General features: G+C 38.0%; 1 protein-coding gene across 1 annotated transcript; it reads left to right on the forward strand.

Moving 5' to 3' along the window:
* Positions 1–1,615: 1,615 nt before the first annotated feature.
* On the forward strand, positions 1,616–22,585 carry LOC118701901 (desmoglein-1-like). Its single transcript, XM_036406870.1, has 16 exons — positions 1,616–1,663; positions 8,241–8,276; positions 8,646–8,774; positions 9,442–9,597; positions 9,731–9,878; positions 10,838–11,001; positions 11,251–11,385; positions 11,992–12,177; positions 12,348–12,607; positions 13,537–13,679; positions 13,828–14,046; positions 15,185–15,697; positions 17,839–17,987; positions 18,472–18,532; positions 19,936–20,144; positions 21,614–22,585. Exons 1-16 carry the CDS (start codon positions 1,616–1,618, stop codon positions 22,583–22,585), a joined length of 3,528 nt encoding a protein of 1,175 aa, XP_036262763.1.
* Positions 22,586–23,234: the final 649 nt, after the last annotated feature.

Genomic DNA, 23,234 nt, shown 5'->3' on the forward strand with positions numbered 1-23,234 from the left:
TGAACAGCTGAAAAATCTAAAAGTAAAAATGCTTTAAAATTGACTTTTTAAAATTTATGATTAGGCAAAAGTTCTGAAATAGGATACTTGGGTTCATAAAAAAATACGCATATTTTATATGTACAACAATTAACTTTTTTCTTAAGCCGAAAGCAAGTTTCAGATTGTTGAGAATTTCGCAGAAAAAGAAAACTGCAGATAGAATCCATTTAACATTGCCTGTCCCAGTGTGCCTCACTGACTCACTGATGGGCATGTTGAGCTTGGTACCAAGGGCTGAGTGACAAATGGGGACATGCACGACTGGCTTTGGCAGCCCCAGCCAGTCGCAAGATAGCAAAGTAGCCGTGCTAAGTGGCATGGAGACGCGGCGTGCTGCAAAGCTGCTTACCCAGCAGGAGCATGGGACCTCACCCTGGCAGGGGCTGAGCAGCCCCAGAGGTGCTGAGCACTCTCTTCCCAACTCAAGTCCAGCCCTGGGAGATGCCAAGCACCATGGAGGGCTCAGCAGGCTTAGGAGCACACCAGTGGTATTGCACTTTTGGGGATGAAGTGTGTACCCTCCCAGCTTCAGTCACAGAGCAGAAGGCCACTCTAACTTCTCCTTGCCCTTTAAGGGGTGGTTCAGGTGTCCCAAAGACATGAGGAGGCACTTAACAACAACTGTGCTGCAGAACAGATAGTAAAGTGGGGAATGCTCTGTGGTTTCTTGGTCCCCCACACAACTGTGCTCTTGCCTTTAAAAATGAGGCCAGAAGAGAGCTTTGCAGCACATGCTCTCTCCTCCACTACCTGCTGTTTTGAGCAGCTTCCCAGTTTCTCTAACACACTCCCTCTCCACTGTGTCAGCGAGAGCACAGCCCATTGGAAGGGAAAGGTATGGCATGAGGAGGCTTTGCAGCTGGTAAAGGCAGAAAATCTTCCTCCTCTGCTTCAGATATTCTTGCAGTCTCATGAATAAAGCACTATTTTTTTCCCCAAAACTAATATGATATCTCTTTAGTGACAGCCCCATTCTACTCTGAGTGCTCCATTCTGTGAACAATGTGCATGGAACTCACTCCTTTGTGCCTGGAAGTAAACAAATGAACTACTAATTTTAATGAATAATTTTTTAAATTCCATATTCTTTATCGTAATATTAATTTAGTTCTTCTATTATACAGGGTGCAAAGAGAAAACTGGAAGTTGCATTCAAAGCAAAGATAAGTTACCATTTTAATGATTCCTTCTGTTGTGAGTAATTTATAAATCACCCGGTATCTTCTCAGCAAAGCTTGCCTCTGTTTTTAAAACGTACCTTTTTGTATCCAACAAAGGGTTTCAGTGCAATAAGAATTAAGGTGTGTCTCTTAGCTTTTACCTGCAAGCAATAATGATGTTGTCAAGCATTTCAGGTGAGACCAGCCCAGGATTTTGGGGTGGGGAAAGACACTCTGTTATACAGCATCTTCAGTTCTTCCCTCAGAGGGAGGCAGAGACACCTTGAAGGGCTGAGTATAAGGACATGTACAGAGTGTCTTTTTAAATAGTCACCAGAGCTGGGGGGGGAGGGGAACAGGAACAGGCTTGTAACCATAACTCAGTTGGACTTGTTTCTGAGAAGTCAGATGCCATGGATTGGCTCCCTCACCGAACGGCTGCTTTTCTGTTCCTTTTGTTGGTAAGTCGGATTTTAAAACAATATTTGTAAATGCTGTGACTACGCCAGTTTCATCTTCCTCAGCAGACCATTACATTTTACATTGTAAACTATTCCCCAAAAATATCTTGTGAAATTTACCATAAAAACCAAAGCTCTGCTCATTTTAAACAGCACTTCTGAACGTTCTATAAAATCAAATAAGCTTTTCATTAAATACTGAAAAATGTTTCTTTTTAGACTTTTGGCAATCTGTTGATGTTCAAGATGTGACTTTCTATGTTTACTGCATGATTTTTCAGGCAAATGTTTTCTGTGGCTGCTATTTAAAGGTCACAGTTATTAATAAAATGCTATAATTATAAACATTTTAATGGTTGGATATAATCTGGTTCTATGTCCTTACTTTTTTATCAGTTGAGGAAATACATTTTCTAAAAATTTAAAATGCCGTTTTTCTAAAACGATTAGCAAGATCGTTTCAGAGCTGACCAAATCCTACAGCTATTTTCAAGAGAGAAAAAATGACAAAATTTAGTAATCTTAGTTAAGTAAAAATCAAGACTTGGCCTATTATTTCACATTGCAAAGGATTCCTGTGTTGTTGTGCCCTAGCGTCTGAGCCGCCATGTGCTGAGCAAGTGAGTGCATGATGAAAGTGTTGCTCTTTGGGTTTGTTTTTCTCACTGTAAAAGGAAAGTTGTGGCTATGGTCAAGTGGCATAGCTGTTCAATGTGTTCATTAAGGCATGGAAATTACCCAGAAGGGACTTAAAAGGGCTATGGGTGCCCTACTGCTCCTGCAATCTGATTTTTGCGTGGATTCATTTTGCTCATCTGTGATGACCTCTTGAAATTCAGTAGAGGTTTAAGGCCCTGAAGATTGAGAAGAGCAGGATTTCTGCTATAGTTATGTCCTGTGGTTTTCATGAAATTTTATATTGTACACAGTGTATTAGTATGTGTAAATGTTTGTTAGCTTCTCATTATTGAATTCTCTAGAAATGCTGTAGTCTGAGAAAAAGTTTGTGTTATAGTTTAAGAAATCCTAAAACTAATATGAAAATACAATCGATTAATTTTAGGTGACAGCTCTGCAGTCAGTAAAGTAGAACTAATTAACACAGAGCAGCTGCCAAGCAAACAAGGGCAAAACTTGGCAAAAGCAAGTTATGGTTCGGATAAGTTTCAACTTGTTCAAGGCAGCAGAGAGGTGTCTGACACTGGCCTGCTGCACATCACACTAACACTTCTGGATTTTCATGAAGCACAAGTGACTATTCATTTCACTCAGTTACCTGGTGATGCACAATCCCAGTGTGTTGAAGTTCAAAATGCTTGACTGTTTTATGTCTAAGACCTGTCCATTCAAAGGCATTTTGCTGCTTTACTTCTCCCAGCAACTCTGGAGCCATTTTCATTCTATCATTATATTGTTGTTACAATTGCAAGTGATGGAGGGTAGGTGCTGGGTCAGAAAAAAGGAGCGATTCTGGAAAATGCCATTGTGTTTTGATGCCTATCAAATATTTGAACTTTTACTACCCAGAGAAACCCTTGTTGTTGTTATGTGTTCTTCTGCCCAGCAATGTTCATGATGGCCTGTACGACTTAATAGCATCTCCCAACTCTTTAAAGAAAGGTGGCAGACAAACTCTCGAGATCAAATTATACATTTACGTATCAAGTTTTAGTGTATTCTGAGAAAAAGTTTTGGCTTTTGGCTTAACTAATCTTTCATGAAAATCACTTGTCTGAATGGTGTGTCTGGTTAGTGCATTGTTAATAAGTTGCATCAACTAAAATTAACATGGAGTTATACATATTTTAGTATACTACTGCATTTTCAAAAAAAAAAAAAAGGAAACTTACCAGCCCCAAAACAAATAATTTTCTCTATGGATTTCACCATTGGTGGGACTGATTCTGCAACCTTTGCTCATGTGACTTCAAAGACATTATTCTCATGAGTAAGGGAGTTCTGTTTGTGATACTAGCACAGACACGTTTTATGGAAATAACCTGTTTGATCAGGTATGACTCTTCTCCTGCCAGCTATCATGTGACAGCCAATAATTTTAAATTCACCACATCTCTTATGCACTTTTGTCTGGATACATATTCCCATATGTTATCTAGTCTTATTTTTCCCCCCTCAGTCATAAGGCTATGGTTACACATGCTACTCATAACTTGATTGCGTAAAAATAACGTAAAAACTGTCAGGAGCTACATCCTCTTTTTGTATATTCATGTGAAACATCTGCCAGAATCGAATCAGGAACCTGCAAGTTCTTCTGCCAAATAATTCTGTTGTAGAAATATAAACTAAAGCAATTCCACATCCAGGAACTATCACCTAAGATTAGGTACTTAAGCCTGCAGTTTTACATTCCTAAGTAAAATGGCCATTAAGCAAACATGCATTTGCAGCCAGAATGCTCTAAGTCATATCAGAATTCAGGTTTTATTGAGGAGATTTATTGAGGGCACTTAGCATGGCTAATTTGAAAAACTCAAATTTTAATGATAATGGCGTACACACTATATTGAAATTACTTTTCTGTTCATTTTTCTAATGGTTAAGCTCATTTACTCTATGGAAATATATTGTATCTGCATACAATAGAAGATACAATAGCAGAACAGAAATAATCTCAGTGGAAACTTTCCTAAAGTTGTCCGTTCTTTGAGTAAACTTATTTTAAAATAAATAAAACTTAGAAATAAATTCTTCAGCTTAACATGAGCATTGTCATAATTCCTGAATTATTCCTGTCACAACTCTTGAAAGAGTAATGGATTATCCATCCTGGGTGCAACTCAAAGTATTGCTAACCTAGGAAACACCTGACCTCCTCTGAATTAGAAAACAAAATGCCAGGAAAATAATCCAGAAAATCTTTCCCTTTAAATTGGATGAAGTACATTCATAAGTGACATATGAAAAAGTGAAGTATAGAAAAAGAAAATCATGTTGCAATGTTTAAAAAGTGATAAAATGGCATCATTTTAAAATATGAGGGTTTGTCTTATATTTGAACTCTGCTTTTCATTATTTCATATGCACTGATGTATCATTTTTTTAAAGAGATGCAGAATGAATAAAGGGGAAGGGCTCATTATTGCAACCCTTTTCTAGTCAGGGCTTTGGATGAGTAAGAAAGATGTAAAAGTCCCAAAACGCTGACAGTGCCAGAGCTACCACGGCAGCCTGATGACTAACACAATACGTGTGAGTTCTCAGCACTCCTCCCATCCAGGCCAACAACAATGCCACTGTTGACTTCAAAGAGAGAGAAGCAGATCCCATATGAATAATGCTGGGAAGATGTTAAAGGCATGTTCAGTCATTTAGATTTGAGTAGGTGGAGAAGGGAGGATTCTGTAATTACGTATGATATTGCTTGGTACTCAATTAATGATTAGTTAATTCTTGTTTGTAAATTGCTTTGAGGGTGCAAAGAACAGAAGACATCCTATGGGCCTAATTCTGTCCCCAGTTACATCAGAATAAATCCAGATTAACTCCAGTGTGACTCTAAGGTCTCATTTTGGACACAGTGTCCAGGTATCATTACAATAAAAGACAAGCTTTCAGACAGAACACTGTGCAAATGACAGAAACCAAGATGACTTGTTTCCTGCCTGCCCATCTCCCAACCCATAACAGAAACAGCTTGTGCAACCAGCATCTAGATTCTCTGCAGCTTCCTTTTTTTCACAGTCTCTCAGAGACTAATAGGACAGAAAATCTTGGCATCATTCTCACCAGCTTGCCTACCCCAAGGTCCTCAGGATGCATCCCACACATTCCAGTGGCTCCTATTGCTTTAATTATTGTTTATCCCTGTGTCTTTGGAAAGTACTGTACTTCGATATGGGTTTAGAAGGGATTTTTTAACTACCTAAAAATTTGCAGGGTTAGCTGCTAGGAGACAGAACTTATCTGCTGGAAATAGCACTAGAAAAAGGAAAAGGTTTGCATCTCAGATAAATATTAGAAATAGACAACTAACTGGGTTAGGGAAGGACTTCTAACTGCTGGTGACAGTGGAGAACCAGAAGGCATTAGTTGGGGAGGGGGAGGAGTCTCTATCCCTGAATCCAGTAGGATAAATGTAATTTCAAAATTGTTCAGATTTATCTGGTGAACTAGACATTTATGTCTGATGTCTGCCCATCCTCCATCAGATCAGCCTTTTCAATAATAACATGAACTGTACTAAGGATTCTGAATTCAAGATCTTCCATTACCAACAAGTAGCAAAATGGGGTTTTCCTTCACTATCACTGCACAACTGTGAAAATACAGGGCCTAAATTCATAATCCGCAGCATCACCAACTGACAAATTCCTGATGCTCCCATTACTGGTGCTCAATAACAAAGGATAAGACTCCAATGTGAAATATATATTATTCACTGCTTGAAAACAGAACTCCCTATAGGCTGGAATCAAGAGATTTATGAATGCTTATGTCTTTAAGTAATGGAATTCTTTACAGGTATAATTCTTATTTCAGAAAAACTCAGAATAGTTTTTCAGAATATGAGAGTGATGTGGCTGGGTGTCAGGCATTAGTCTCACTGTTAAGTAACAGGATAGGCCACATGATGCAGACAGCAGACAAGATTCACTAACATTGCACTGGGAGGTGCATACCCATGGTTTGCCGGGTCAAGACAATTGTTTGCATGCCAGAAGGGATTTCAGCCTAAGGGTGGAGAGGATTTCATTGTGCTCACCAAATGAGGTGGGATAGACTGATAAGAGACGTTCAATTAGTGTTATTTCTGGTGGACCTCATCACTCAGGTTCTCTCGTGAGGGTGTAGTCTTCCCCTTTGACTCTTCCATGTTCCCCTGGGCTCCAAAGGGGATTATAAAAAAACAGGACTGAGGTCCCACTGGGGCAAACAAACCCTGCCATTCACGGGAGTCTGATATTGTCCCTTCTCTGACATGAGGAACAGAATGGCTGCATGTGAATTTGAACCCTATGCTGAAGCTGAAAATTTAAACAGTCATAAACCCAACAAAAGTTAAATGATGTATTGGTACTTTTAGCACAACATGAACATGTTGTAGTGATTCTCCTGCAGAGTACTTTTCTTAACCATTTATGTCAATAGCTGGCTCAAACAAGGAAAAAAATCCTTACTTTGTGAATAGTCAAAAAAATTTCAAGGTACATATGCACATCAAATGGGCAGATCCAGTCTAAACTCCTCCATTGAGAAGTGGATTAAGGCATCCATTATAGGCCAAGGTCTCAAGGGATGTTTTGGGTAAAACCTTATCATAGGAAAACACTGTTTTGTAAATGACAGATGGTAAATTCTTGCAGCATAAAGGTAAATGGGGAAGAGAAAGAGAGAAAGGAGGGTGAAGCTGCTGTTCATTAATCTGTTGCATGTAAGAAGCTGTCTTAACATGAAGTAAGTGGAAAAAATTTTGTGTCCATGTTCCAGTCTTGCCAGTACAATGCAATAAATTTGAAGTGAGGAAAGTCCCATGATGTAAGGATAAAAGATGCCAGATTTTATCCAAATATAGCTGACATAAAACCCCACAGATATAACATATCAGACAAAAAACAAAGAAACCAAAACAAACAAAAAAGCTATGGGAAATTATAAGGAAGTGAAATACTCATAACTGCAGCTGTTAACATTTGTTGAGAAAAGAGAAACACTGCAATAGTTTTTGAGTCACCTGGATATTTTGTATCTCCCAATGATGAATGAAACAAGAATCCAGTTCTGAAAATCCCACATTCTTCACCCTTTATTGTCTGAAGAGAGCCAAAGCAGATCCTAAACCTGAAAGAAATGCTCTGAAGAAAGTGAACTTCATTTTCACATCCTATTTAGGAATAAAGTTAATTAAATTGTGCTGTCTTTTAAATTGTGCTAATCAAGAAATTGAGGCTACTCTCATTTGAATTTTAGTTTTAAAGTAATTACATACTGCATCTGATCCTGCTACCTTTATTTACTCAAGATTAGTTACATAGTTGACTCTTAAATCAAAATCAACTGCACTCCAGGGAAATTTGCCTGAAAACTTCAGGTGGGTTTCCATCTTACATTGAATCTCTTCAATCTCACTGGGAAGTTCCAAAAAACCCATTCTCATTCTTTCTGGTTAAATTACATAATTAAGTACTCCAGGGTTATTGTCAACTTTCCAAATTGAAAAAAAATGAAAAAAAGATTAAATTATTTATGATAAATACTTTCCTGGTTTCCTACGGTGTTTGATAAAAACTCTTACAAATACTTCTCTCTTCAGCTGAAGTGTTAAAAATCTGTGTGAAAGCTTTATTTTGATAAAGGTATAGTTTGAAAATTGCTCTGGCATATCCATTCAAGTTCTGTCTTGAAAGACAGAATGGATTTTGAAGGTTTTAACTCTCAAGGAATTTATGTGCTGGATATAGAAAAAATTTGAATTTCACAATCTCATTTATGGAAATCTTGCAGCTAGGTAAGCTATTGCAATAGGCCTGCAGTATAGCAATGTCTTACAGATGGGTTTTGCTTGCTGCATTTTGCCTTGCAGTTTTACATGCCAATTTTTTTATTGTTCTTGCAGGTACTCTTGGATTTCAGCACAGGATTTCATGTGGAGGTAATATTTATTTATTTAGAAACTATTTTTCTGATTAAACAAAATGTAACAAATGAAAAAATCACGTGGAAAATATTCAACTAAGACACTTCTGAACCTGAAGATTGAAAACATATTTAAATATTAAACAGCTGCAGGTAATAACCTGCTAACCCTCTCAAGAGAAATTCACCTAAATCTAAATGAGTATCTCATACAAATGAGTAATTTTAAAATAAACATGTACAGTCATAGAGTTTGGGAATCACAGACATGTAAAAAAGCACATGGTCTACAAAATTCTCTTTCCTTCTTATTGTTGGAAATTATAATTGTCTATATTTATTTTAAATGGACTGAGTCACATGATACTGGAACTCTCTGTTAAAGGTAAAAGAATGGGATGAAAATGGAATGGCAAGATGGAAAACCTTTAGAAGACAAAAACGTGAATGGATCAAATTTGCTGCAGCTTGTAGAGAAGGAGAAGACAATTCCAAGAGGAATCCAATTGCCAGAGTAAGTAGAAAGAAAAACACAAGTATTCACTGACAAGGAAGTTTTGCCAAAGACAGGCTGATAAAAGCAGAGAGATTTAAAAATACATATGCTTAGAGTAGTAAGAGAAAGGAATGTAGAATAAAAGAAAGATCATGCAACATTCCCAGCTCTGCTGAGACAGTCTCATAAGGTGAATCCATGTGGCTGTTGAGGAGTAACCAGAGGCTTCCTAGAACATTGCCATGAGTCTACTTCCCAGGCAGCTCCAACCAGTGACATTTTTCTTCTCTCTCTCTCTCTCTACCTGGGAAACCCCTGAGCAGAAATTCAAAGATTGTACATGACCTGTGGGAAACAGAGAAAAAGAAATATTTTCCTGTTCTCTCACTGTGATCATGCCCTTACTGAGTTCCAGCCACAGTGTGATACCCTTGGAATATCTCTTCATTTCCCTGACAGACATAGGAGAAATAAAAGGCCCATCCAGCCCTTAAGGGTTCACAGATGTCTAGGTTGACATTTTGTAGAGGAGCCTTCCATTGATTCTGTCAACTGAACCTTGCAGTAAGTGGTTGAGAAACTGAAGTTATATAGAATTTTTTACAGGAAGTAGGAATAGAAGAAAAAACCCTGTAGGTGTCCTCGGTAAACTGGCATAAATCATTATTATTATCTCTAACTGTAGATCCGGTCTGACTGTGAAGAAGACAATCCAATCACATACAGCATCTCTGGAGTTGGAATTGATCGTGCACCCTATGGAATATTTGTTGTTAACCCAAGAACAGGAGAAATTAATATAACATCAATAGTGGATAGGGAAATAACACCAGTATTTGTTGTAAGTACTCCCCTTTTTCTTGACCTTTATAATGATGGATCCGGGATGGGACAGACAACCAATTGGTTTATTTCAGATTGCTACTTTGCTTACAAAACTTTTGGTTTTAAAACAAGTAAATCTCTTTATTTAGATACGTTGCTTTGCTAAACACTCAGTGACCGGTATAGATTTGGAACCACCTCTTGAACTTCGAGTCAGAGTCCTGGATATAAATGATAACCCTCCTGTATTTGCACAAACTGTATTTACGGGATCTGTTGAAGAGAGCAGCATGGACAGTGAGTACCTGTGCTATGCCTTCTTCAGTACTGCTAGCGAAGCTCACAGAATACAGTTAATATAAACCTGGGGAGCTCTTTCTGCTTTTCTTAGGTAATGACATAAAATGGTCGGGGCCACTGCTGAGGAGGGAGCAGCAAATGCTTCTCCAAGTGCTATTTGAGCCAGGGCCTGGGCTAATTGCTATAAATTAAACAGCAATGCTTCCTTCTCCCTTTCCTCCCACACACGAGTGCTGAATGTTCCAGCATACCATCATGCAAATTCTTTCAGATGTGAAAATGTAAAAGAAATAATTTCATTCCTTCTCATTAGAATAAAAATATCATTACACTTATTTCCTTGGAGGGTATGTAAAATACATTTTTCCCCATTTTTCTCTTTCAAATATTTGTACTTGTAGCCTGTGTATTTGCAATTGCAGCAGAATATTACTAAATAATTCTGTACTTAAACCATTAAAATAGTTCTTTTTACCAAAAATGCAGCAATCAACGTTAGACATGCAAATAGCACTGAGGCAATGGTGCCTAACGTTAATTTTCTTCTTTCTAGAAATTCTCATTTAAAGCTGTGATTTCTTATAGTGATCTCTACAAGCTCAGTACTTACTGTATTTGCATATTCCCTATGGTGATAGGGAATTTAACTTCTTTAAAGAAGTTCAGTGAAAGTCTGCATTATTCTTTCTGACATGGATTTTTAGTTCATTTGAAGTCATTAACATTGTCAGAATCAGTACTACAAAACTAAAGTTTTGGTTTTCTCTGCAAATGTCAAGGAATAGATAGCCTTCTATCATTTTCATACACTGTTTTAGCATTGTCTTCACGAGTTGTTTGCAGGAACTCAAGAGATTTTGGGGTTTTTTTTGGTTTGTTTGATTTTTTTTTGTTTGTTTGTGTGCTTGTTTTGTAGGGTTTTTTTTAATTACTATTATTTTTAAATTTATTTTTAGACACACTGGTGATGAAAATCATTGCAACAGATGCAGATGAACCTAACCACTTGAATTCTAAAATTGCCTTCAAAATAGAGAGTCAGGAACCTTCTGGTCCACCCATGTTCATTATGAATAAATACACAGGAGAACTCCATCTTGCAAATTATCTTGACAGAGAGGTAACATTTCCCCTTCCAAAGCTAAATAAAATTATGCTGTAGTGACTATGTGCTATGAGAGCGAGAAAAATATAGAAGAGAGAGAAAGGTTGTGGTTTTTTTAAATATTAGTGGAGAAATGCATGGTTTTGATGTGTCGCAATAAAATGTCTAAGTAGAATTCCTGTATTAGGAAATAGTAGCAAGCATGAGTTATTTATAAGATGCACAGATGGTCTTCTAACATACTCATTTCTCTTTTTGTGACAGCAACATAGTAGCTACACTCTGGTTGTGAAGGCATCAGACCGGGACGGGGCTGCAGATGGAATATCATCGCTTTGTAGCTGTAATGTGAAAGTTATTGATGTCAATGACAACTTTCCAACTCTTGCTCAAAGCTCTGTAAGTTTCCAATAACAAAGGCAGCAATACTGATTTAAAACCCCATTTAAAAGCCCCGTTGGTAACAGAGCCCTTACTAACCCCTAGAGAACTTTCACATTTGCATGCTCCATGGGATTGACAGAGTTGTTCCCTTGAAGAGTGCTCAAAATACAATCTGCTGCTTGTGCAACAATTCTGGTAACATACACACAGATCATTTTTGTATTCAGAGATGTAAATCCTGACACTGTTAGGACTGACTTCTTTGTATTCAGAGAAATCCTGTCATATAGGTGCCCAGATCCCTGCAATATGAGATTATGTAGAATAACCCAATCCTTGGAAGACCATTTCTTATAGAAAGCACAAATCCTTTTCTTCTAAGATGCCTCTGTAAACCTTGGAGGTGACACTTGGAGATTTTCAAATCACAATCACGATTTTCACAATTTTTTACAATCACAATTGTAATCATAATCACAATTTTCCCAGAACACATTGTTTTTATTTAAAAAATTATTCTTTGCTCAGAACATCCTTCAAAAGAATCTCTGCAGACAGCTGTGGTTTCCTGTTTTCCAAACATATATATGTTTGCTAATAGGTATTTGTCTGTCATTTCAGTTTTCAGCAAGTATTTCAGAAAATTCACTCAGTTCAGAACTGCTACGAATACAAGCTCTGGATGCTGATGAAGAGTTTACAGACAATTGGTTAGCAGAGTTTTTCTTTATATCCGGTAATGAAGATAACTGTTTTGAAATTGTTACAGATCGAGCTACAAATCAAGGAATCCTCAGAGTAATTAAGGTATGGATAAATATTGTGATTCAGCTCTTGACTTAAAATTTTAATTAGTTGTTAGTAGAAATAAACAGGCAGTAAAAACACTGTCACTCAACCATTAAAAATAAAAAATACTTTTAAAATATTAAAGGAGCTTTTATGTATTATCTAGTTCTCTGTGGTTTACCTTTCAGGAGCTGGATTTTGAACATATGCGAACTCATTCACTGATGATCGGCGTCAGGAATGTAGCTGCATTCCACCACTCTGTTGCACATGAGTACCAGATATTTGGGACACCCCTCACAGTAGAAGTAAAAAATTTGATTGAACCACCAAGATTTCATCCATCTTCAGTTGTGTTTTCCCTGCCAGAAGGCGCAAGAGTGAATTATGTTGTAGGAACATACACAGCTATGGATGAGGACACTAGAACCATTGCATCAAATGTTGTGTAAGCTCTGCTCTGCTTAACTTCCTGGATGGAATAATTCTTTTGAGATTTCAATGGGAGGAGGAATATGTATTTTAAAGGATGCTTTAAAAAACAATGATTATTGATTAGCAATAGAAAAATGGCAATAGTACTATATAGTATCATACATTCTATGTTATTATGGAATAGTATATAGCCCATTTTGTCCTTTTCTTTCCTGACTACTTTTCTTAGCCTTATGCACAAGACAAAGAAAAGATCACTTTTCTAACAGGCTGTAACTTAAATAGACTAGAAGAGGGTTTGTTTTGTTTTTTTTTCTCAGCCTAAGAATGCTTTTTCTTGAAACACTTGCTACAAGGAGGGAATTTGTTAGCATCTCAACAAAGCAGGCAGAAAATCCCAATAACAGTCAATATTTTCCAATCAGAGTAGAATAAGCCCCTACTAGCTCATTCTCTAGTAAAAAAAAATTTACACCTGTTTCTCTTGAAATTAACAATAATAACTGAGACAATAATTTGCTTTTCAGTGCATGTAGAAATAAATACAGCCTATTTACAAATAGTTGAAAAAAAATTCCTAAGACACAGAAATGTGTCAGCAAATACAACTTTAGAATGTTATAGGAAGAACTGTGGATTTAACCATTGCAATCAACAAGGATTCTAGTAAAGGTTTACAGGATCCAGAAAAGTTTTACTTTTGGACTATGATGCTACTTTCAAAATAAAATGGGTTTCTATGCATTAGCTTTATTCCTAATTACTTTTCTGGTCTACCTTTTTTTGGAGTCTACATGGATTTTGCTTGAACTGGGTGAAATGCAATAGGATCTAGCATAGCCGAAGAAATGCAAAGAAAATGCCAAATTTTGTCCGCAAAATAAATATGTAATACGTATATTCATAACATAACGCTGAGTATTTTTACTTCACCAAACACAGATATAGTATAGGACGTGATCCAGCTGCCTGGTTCAGAATCAATCAAAACACTGGTGAAATCACACTGAACAAAGTTATTAGCCGGGAATCTGTCTATCTAGTCAATGGGCAGTACCAAGCAGAGGTTCTGGCTATCACCAGAGGTAAGAAAAGAGATTAATTTTTCCAAAATAAACTCTTTGTGTTCCAGATTTCTCTAAATGTTTTTTGCTGTTTCTAGTTCTCCAACCCTAACTGCATTGTTTATAGTATCAGTATTCCCTCCTGACCACAAATACCTTCTTTTTACAGGGGTTCCTCGATATACTGCTACTGGCACCGTTGTGCTTTCACTGGATGGCATCAATGCCAATTGCCCAGCTATTAGTACTGAAGTGAGGAAAGTATGTATGCATTCCCCATCAGTGGTTATCTCAGCAAAGCCTAGGGATGGTGTTGTCTATGCTACCCCCTTCACATTCAGCATACATGGTGAACCTCAGACCACATGGATTATCAGACGAATAAATGGTAAATTAACCTGCATTTTATAACAGAATAAATGATAGCAATAAGCTCTTATCTAAAATAACTGATTGGGATGTTACTTTATTAACAAACAAAACACACATTAGAATCTATTCAAATCACAGTTAAATACAAATCTAAGAAGTTACTCCAAATTTGAATATATGCATGCAAATACATATATATTAGAATATTTAAATCAGAATTATTACATGTATTATATTTTAAAGAAAACTGAAAATTTACTAGCAAAACTGTACTTTGAGTATAGATATGACAAGAGCCTTTATGGGTCTAAACATAATGAAATAACTCAAAAGGAGTAATTTGACACTTTTTTATTTCTGTGTTATCTAAAGAATCCTAAGCGGATATCAAATCTCAAATTTGTTTATTAAAGTATAAAGTTTATAGTTAGCAGATATTTACTTTTATGACAGGCATATGAAAATGGCAAATTAAGATTACAACTTTTAAAATTTATTGTACCAGTCACACCTACTTGTATTTAAAGAAAATTGTTTTAGTCAGTGCCCAGTGAAGCTTTGCCAGTTTCCTTCAATACGACATAACAAAATAATGAATTAATCAAATCCCCTGCATAACTAAATGACAGAATTTGCATAACTTACTGTTTACACAGAAGACTACATTATATGGCTAGTATCACAATTGCATGTATTCTTCAGTCTCCTACCTGTCCTAAACAGCTGCAAATATGTAATCTTAAATATTTTAAACCTTCTGAAAAACATGGATGAGTTCCTTGAGAGAGGAATAAAAAATGCATAAAACTTTCAACTTTTACCTTTACCATTGTGCAAATAAAATACAGGAAATTCAGCAGTAGAAATAAAAGACTTCATTTTCCCCTTTTGTATTGCTCAAGTTTATAAGTGATAACTAGACTGATTTGGCTCAGGTTTTGCAAGGAAAAAAACAAGCATAGATGAGTACTTTTGTTTCAGCTTTGAGTAAATACTGTAGATGCATAAGTAATTGAGGTGCTTAGAAAGGGAACACTTTGTTTCATTCTGTTCTATGAATGTAATACACAAGTAGTATAGATTTGTACAACACTTATAGTCAATACCTTCATCCAAATATTTTTCTCTTTTTTTTTTTTTTTTTTCTCTCCAAGATTCCTCTGCGGAACTAGTGGGCCAGAACATAGACTTTTACCTTTATAGGATCTACATCGTTGTAAGGGACAGCCAAGGCCGGCGCTGTGCTCGACCACACATAATTCCTGTGCAAGCTTGCCAGTGTGATAGCCGGAACTACTGCACCAGTGGGGCCACAAGAATAATTATCATCGGTGGTGGTGGTGGCTCTGGTGGTGGCACTGGTGGTGCTGGTGGTGGCGGTGGTGGTGGCGGCACTACTGGCGGTGGTGGCGGCGGCACTGGTGGAGGAGGCCGGGAAGACGGAGGACAGCAAGGTGGTGGTGATTATGAAACTGGAGGAGATTATGTGGACCACACAGACTGGCAGGGTTATACTGATGGCTACGGAGGAGGTGAGGAAGGATATACTGCCTCCACTGATGACGGTTACGCTGGAAATGAAAATTATGGCAGGCAATTAGACTCAAATACCACACTTAGTGGTGCTGCCATTGGCCTGATGTTCCTCGGCGGATTAATATTTGTTTGTAAGTATAAAATTAAGAAAACTGTTTTTATTATTTTTCTAAATAATGTAAAAAATGCATTTTTCAAGTCTTCTAAAATAAGGTTACTTTTTCAGTTGGTTGTTAATCCACTGGCTGCTATTGGCCATTTGATAGAGAAAAAAATTGTCTTTTAAATGAAAAGGATTTCCATAAGTTTTATGTTATACATAGATTTTTTCATTTAAAATTAAGCATTTTCTTTCTAAGACTTCTATTCCAATTCTTAGACAGAGCTGTCCTGTCACTTACATTTTGCAATTTCTACATTTTGTAGAATGTAATGTAATTTGTAATGTAATGTAATGTAATTTGTAATGTAATTTCCATTACATTACTAGAAGAAATGGGCAAGTATCAGCTCCAAGTTTGGTATGAAAGGATCTAAAGAACAAGATTCCTTTGAACTCAAAGCCAGATTTCAGTAGCAGAACAATAAGTCATAGATTTTGAAACTTTTGGCTATTCCTTCCAAACATTACATCTAATAAAAAACCAGTAACATTTTTGATAACAGGATCAAAACAGGATGTTAATTCATTTGTCCTAGTATGTTCATGAAGAATTATGAGCTTCATGGACTCAAGTTAGAATTTATACAAGCAATTATTTCTCAGACTACCACAATCATAGGTGATCATGCCCTGGGCATCAAGTAACCAACATCTAAAATTTTCCACTGCAGAAATACTGACTACCAAACCTGAGGAAATTGATTTTTTTTTCCCCCTGATTTTTTGAGGAGGGGGATTGGCTTGGGTTTTGATCTTTGTTTAATAGGAATCAACAAATACAAAATTTTGAAGCTTCAAAAGGCTGTGCAATTTGTAGTCCCCAGATGGCTTATGTTACAGGACAGACTGTCTTTCTGCCTTTGTAAATTTCCCCTCATAGTCTGGAGTAAATACATCCTTAGTCATGCTGTATGAGGCAGCACTTTGTACACAGTATAGTCCTCTCCCCTTTTCATTTCACTTTGATGTTCAAGTAATCAGAGGGCTGGAGCAACTCTCCCATGAAGACGAGCTGAGAGAGTTGGAACTGCTCAGCCTGGAGAAGTCTCCAAAGGAAACCTTAGGGCAGCCTTCCGGTTCCTAAAGGAGTCCTGCAAAAAAGCTGGAGAGGGACTTTTTAAAAAGGCATGTTGTGACAGGACAAGGAGCAATGGATTTAAACTGAAAGACAGTAGGTTTAGGAAGCAATTCTTAGCTGTGAGAGTGATGAAACAGAGGCACGTGTTGCCCAGAGCAGTTGTGGATGCACCCTCTCTGGTTCAAGGCTGGGCTGGACAAGTCTTTGAGCAATGTGGTAAGTGGAAAGCGTCCCTGCCCATGGCAGAGGGATTGGAACTAAATGGTATTTAAGATCTCTTCCAACCCAATCCATTCTATGATTCTATGAATTAATACTGCATTGCCTTTCTAAAATAAGCAGTGGTTTTGATGCTGGCCATTACAAGCATTCTGCAATTTCCAGCACTGAGTTTTTTAAACAACTAAGCATAACACAGCACTCTGGGAAACCTGACTCACTCTATGTAAACATTTGGTGAAACTAGGGCTTGGGGATTGCCCCTACTGCTTTTTCAAATCAAGCATTATGTATATGTAATGTACAACTGGAGCCTTAGCCAAGGATCTCTGTAGTCAGGTGGACTCTCCACTGATTCTCATATGTCTATTATTACTAATGTGTATTTCTTTTCAATTATTATACTTGAAGAGAAAAATGTATGCTCATATATCTGGAAAGAATAGCACTGAATGCTATACATAGCAACACTGGTTTTGTTTGTTTAATTTTAATATGTATGCAACTTATATTGGTTCAGCTGAGACAGATCAAAGTCTGTTCCCAGGTGTATAAGCATAAATTTAGAGTAACAGCCCCACCCCTGTGCTGCTGTGCTATAACTAAAGGTACAAATTATTCTGAATTTACAAATACAGGTATCTCCATAAGCAGCAAATGATTATGAAAGCCAGACTTACAGGCTGCTTGGTTAGAAACATTTGAAAGGCGTATTTGCAAAAGTTCATGAGCACCTGCCCTCTGGGGAGAGCAGCTATTCCTGCGAGGAAGAGATGTGTTAAATCATTGTTTCCTGTTTCTTTCCTCGTTAGTGATTCCAATTTTGATGTCAATGAGCGACTGTTGTGGCTGTGGACCTGGCGCTGCAGGTGGAGTTGGAACTGGATTTGAACCTGTACCTGAATGTACAGAAGGGGCAATTCATCCATGGGGAATAGAAGGTGCACAGCCTGAAGACAGGGTCAGTACATCCCATGTTTCTAAAACCAGAAGTAATTCATGAGTAAAGGCTGCATTTTGTTACAGAAAGTGATAGTAACACTGTGTAATCTAAAACCAGTCTGGCATTGTCAACAATTGCCAGGCAGATATGAAAGGTGATTCTTAATTAACATTCACTGATGGGGTTTATGTGTTTTAAGCAGTGGTAGGTTAGTTTGGCACAAAAGTTTGGTGCCACTGTTCCTTCAGATGAAGCATAACAACCAGCAAGCTTCTTCAGTGCAAGTTTAGGAGAAAAGAACACAAATCATCTTCATTGATCATTGTTCATGTTGACAAGGGAAAAAACTTGTAGTCTCTTTGTTTTGTTATGGAGATGGTGATAATGACTAGCTACCATTAACAGTTTGGACTGCTAATTTCTTTACATAATTCACAAAGTCTCGGTCTTCATATGGGAATTTCAAGGTAATCATTCAAGGAGTCAAAATGTTGTTTTCCAGGATGTCTCGCACATTCTTGCCCCAACAACCGCTGCAGGAGGTGATTTTGGTGAACCTTCGGGTAAGCAGATCCTTAAATCTTCTATGTAATGCTGTCATAAAGCTGTCTTTCAGCACTTCATGCCTTCAGATTCATGCGGTCCTTTGTTTTCCCAGTTTAACCCAACCCTTCCAATCTCACATCTGCAGATAGTCAAACTCATGCTGGTAGCACTTCCAGTATGAATAGAAAGTCTGGGGTTTGAGCTTTTGAACAGATTAATTTCTGCAAACTACACTTACTTTGAAATAGCTGCCAAGGCTTTCAAATCCCAGGTATTTTTTCTTTATCAGTACAGCTACTGAATGGAGGGCATTTTCAAGACACCAGTTTTAGCAGAAATCAATCTTTAGCCAGAATAGGGATATTTGCTTTCATACCTTGGGTAAAATCTTCAGTTCTCCCCAGTTTCCTGCTTCCCACAAGGGAGCATGTGAAGTAGCTAGTTAATTAGTGACAATTTGTGTGTTAACCTAGACAAGCTGATACATAACACAATAAATGTATGCTTCTGAGATAAGGTTCCTCCAGGAATTCAATTATCATAGAGAATAAACCCAGATGTGCAGCGCTACTTTCTCCTTCTCCCCCATTCCTTACTTCAGAAGAGGAATGGCACAGATCCATTTTCCTGAGCTTCTGACAGGAAGAAATGTTTCTCTGCTGACCATTTATTTATAGAAGAATGTTCTCAGATTTCTCATTTCATAAAAATGAAAAAAATATGCAATTTAGCCTGTTTCCCATAACCATAGTCAAGACTACTGTATGCAATTGTTTTAATATATGTTGATCATTATGAAAATTCTTTCCTTTTTATCATGTATTAAAAATATGGAGAAGATAAAATCTTTAAGTATTACTTCATAACTTATTATAAAGGCCATTTCCATTATGCATTATATACTGGTGGTTATTATGATCCATTGTTGTTCTCCCCTAAAAGATCTAGAACATGTGAAAACTCCTTATTTTCTAGGATTTACAAAACTCTTTATTTTCTAAGTGTGTAAGGGAAAAAAAATAATGCCAATGTGATCATAAATATGCATTTATGCATTTGCACAGATAAACATTATCTGATTTTCTAACACAAACCCCATGACAGCACATATATACACTAGACAGAGTAATATGTCCAGCCAATAACAAAATAAGTAACTGATTTTCTAAAACACATGCACTCGTGTTGCCTAGCCTCAAGAATAAAATCAAGCACTTAGATGTCTGTTAATACATATATAATTGTTACTGCAGTTTCAAAGTTTGGTGCCTGTGCGCATACCTGTGACTGAGACTGGGCTAAAATACCTTTAGAAACTCAGAAGTGTCATTATAGCATTTGTAAAAACAACTGACAGATTGTGTGTAAAATTTCACAGAGCACAGCAGGCATATATAATAACACATTTTTCTGCTTTCAGACATATATAATAACACATACGGAGGAGGAGGAGTAGTAGCTTCTGGAGTTGAAGAAACGACAGGTGTTGGCTATGGCACTGGTACTGGCTATGGAACAGCTGGAGGAATTTCTGGAACAGGAGAAGCAAAAGGGTCAATCGGAGGAACAATAAAAGAGTATCGAGAAGGAGGAGTGAACATGGCCTTCCTAGACAACTATTTCTCTGAGGTAATTAAATGCTGTTCTTTGAATTACTACTGTGAGCAGGCTTTCTGTTAGATTCTCCTTCCCAGGTTACATGGTGGAAATGCAAATTAATTCTACTCAAATTGAAACTTCCACGCTATAAGACTGCTGTGAGAGCAAAGCTGATCACACTGGTAGGAAAAGTTACAACACTAGTAGTAGTAATGTCTTTGGGCTGCTGCCATAGTAGGTGGATTGTTCAACAGCCTTTTTGTAAAATTGATGGACATAATGCAGGGTCGGGGTAGGAAGCAATTAAATTATTTCATAATTACCCACCAAATTTATGTATTCCCAACCTTTCTCAATGTATAAATATTTAATAACTTTTTGGAATTGTTCACTCCTACTTCCTGTATAGTTTGTTTGATGAAGTAATTTTAATCCTGAAAGAACTTTAAACATCAGTTCTTCCTTATTTTTATCGCCATTTCTGGTCCCTAAAAGACTCATCAACTACCAGTGACACCAATATGAAGTTTTTCAATTGGCAACACCTAAATTCATCTTTACATATGGGATTAAAAAAATGGTATGGAATTTACATGATTAATGGTTTCATGGGCTATATTTTTATTCATATGCATGAACTGTGAAGCATAAACATTATAATTGCATGTCACCAAAATATCAATTAAGATAGAAGGATTGTTATATTTCAAAATCTAAACAAGGTTCATGGAGGAGAGAACAGAGCAGTCCTGATATCTGAGCATGGATTTCTCCCAGACTGCAATCTTCCTGCCTTGGCCTGAAGCACCATGTATTAATTGTCTGCCTGCCATAGGCCTCCACATACTACTGCTATCCTCCTGGACCATCTCAATTCCCAAACTCTTTGACTCTCCCTCCCAGACTCCCCTTCCATCCTTTTCTGCTTCCTCCAACCCAAGTCAGCACTCACTTTAAATTCTCCTTTTTCCTGCCTGATGTCTTTGCAATCACCACACCAGGATCCAAAGCATCATTCCCAGTTGGCAATTTCCTTCTTGCTCAAAATGGACTCCCCTCTGGACTCACCAAGTCTCCCCCACTGCGGACAATCCTCCATCCCCCTCCTCCTCTTTCCTGGTCTTTTCATTGCTCCCCTTGTCAACCTGCTTCACTCCTCTTCCTACCACTTTGCTCAGATACTGCATCTGTTTGCCTGTCCCTTTTGTCCCACAGTCAGAGACATTGACGGCAGACCAAATTTGAGATGCTACATGTCAGCAGAAACAAGAATAAAACAAAGTACTATTTAAATAAACTTATTTCAAAGTTTTAAAATGTTGATGGTATAGTCTGTCCTGTTGATGTCCTATTTTTCAAGTCAGGTGGGCCTTACTGTGGTTAGGGAAACTTTACTGTGGTTTGATTATTCACAGTTAAAAACCTGACAAAATTCATTCTGTTATTCTGTTCTTTTTTTTCTTTCTTTTTTTTTTTTTTTTTGTTTTTTCAAACTACAGAAAGCATTTGTGTATGCAGATGAAGATGAAGGTCGGCCGGCAAATGACTGCCTATTAATTTATGATCATGAAGGAGTCGGTACTCCTGTTGGCTCCGTGGGTTGCTGCAGCTTTATTGGAGAAGATACAGACGAAACATATTTGGATACATTAGGACCAAAATTTAAGACCCTAGCAGAGATCTGTCTGGGCAAAGAGATTGAACCTTTCCCTGATGCTAACCCACCCTGGCCAGGAGTCAACATTCCCTTCCCCAGTCCTGAAAGTGATCTAAACCTCCCGCCACCGGGCACCACCATCATTGTCAACGGAAGTGCACCTATGCCTCCCGCCGCTGGCACTACAACGGTTGTTACCGAAAACACCTACACATCTGGGACAACCATACAGCCCCCAAGGCCCATGCCGGATCCCTTGCTCCATGGCAACATGACGGTGACCGAGACCTACACCTCCAGCCAGCCCTCTGTTTGCGTTGACCCTCTGCGTGCATCCAACGTCGTTGTGACGGAGAGGGTTGTGGGGCCCGCGTCTGCCTCTGATTTGCGTGGCATGCTAGATATCCCCGATCTCACAGAGGGCTCCAACGTTATCGTCACAGAAAGAGTAATCGCGCCTAACTCCCGACTCCCGGCATCTCTGAGCATTCCTGATTTGGTAGATGGGTCAAATGTGGTAGTGACAGAAAGGGTGTTCAGGCCTGCCTCCGGCATGCCAGGCAGCCTAATAAATATTCCCTCAGAGTTATCCAATGCCCACAACGTGGTGGTCACAGAGAGAGTAGTGTCAGGGGCTGGCATGAGCAGCCTGGGAGCAACAAGCATGGGAGGAGCAAATCTGGGGAGCCTGAGCAGCACGGGTCAGATGCTCAGTGCCGAATGTCATCTTGGTCAGGGAATGGGCACGGCATCTCCAGGCACCTCCCGGAGACGAGTGACAAAGTACAGCACCATGCAGTACTCCAGTCAGTAAGGCCTCTGCTGGCACCCCTTCCTGCTGAAATCGCCATTTGCACCGACACTCATTAGCTGCCACCCACCAAGAATATTTTTATTATTTATAACTAAGAAATAGCGCTAAAATTTCAGGGATTCCTGTTTGTGTGAGGATCTCTGACGGGTGCCCCATTTTGAGGTCAAATACACTTTGTCAGTGAAGGGAAAATAGAAGTTAGCTTTAAATTTCTTTCTCTCCACCTAGCACTGCAAGTGCATAAAGAGACTAGTATTTTTGGAGAGATATCTGATTACTAGGGAGAGCAGTGAGAGGGGATCCTTGCATGCACACAGCATGAATTAATATCATACAAAAGCATGTCAAAATAGTGTACAGCTGAATGATCTCTCACAATAAGCAGATTTGGGTTAATAGGCCCTCACTGACAAGAGAGGAAAAGAATGTAGTTAATAATTAGTCAACTCAAGACTAAATAAGCACTTTCAAATGCATCATTTAGTTTGCATGTAATTCAAGAAGCGCTACAAAACGGCACTTTCAACCATTTCTCCCATCACCAACAATAGTTATAAATAATAATTATATAAACATAACACACTTCCATTGCTTTCTGAAGTTCTCAGTAAACAAACACCCTGACACAGCCTGCCATGCTGTTCCTGTC

Source organism: Molothrus ater, chromosome 1 (assembly GCF_012460135.2).
Source record: "Molothrus ater isolate BHLD 08-10-18 breed brown headed cowbird chromosome 1, BPBGC_Mater_1.1, whole genome shotgun sequence".
Lineage (NCBI taxonomy): Eukaryota > Metazoa > Chordata > Aves > Passeriformes > Icteridae > Molothrus > Molothrus ater.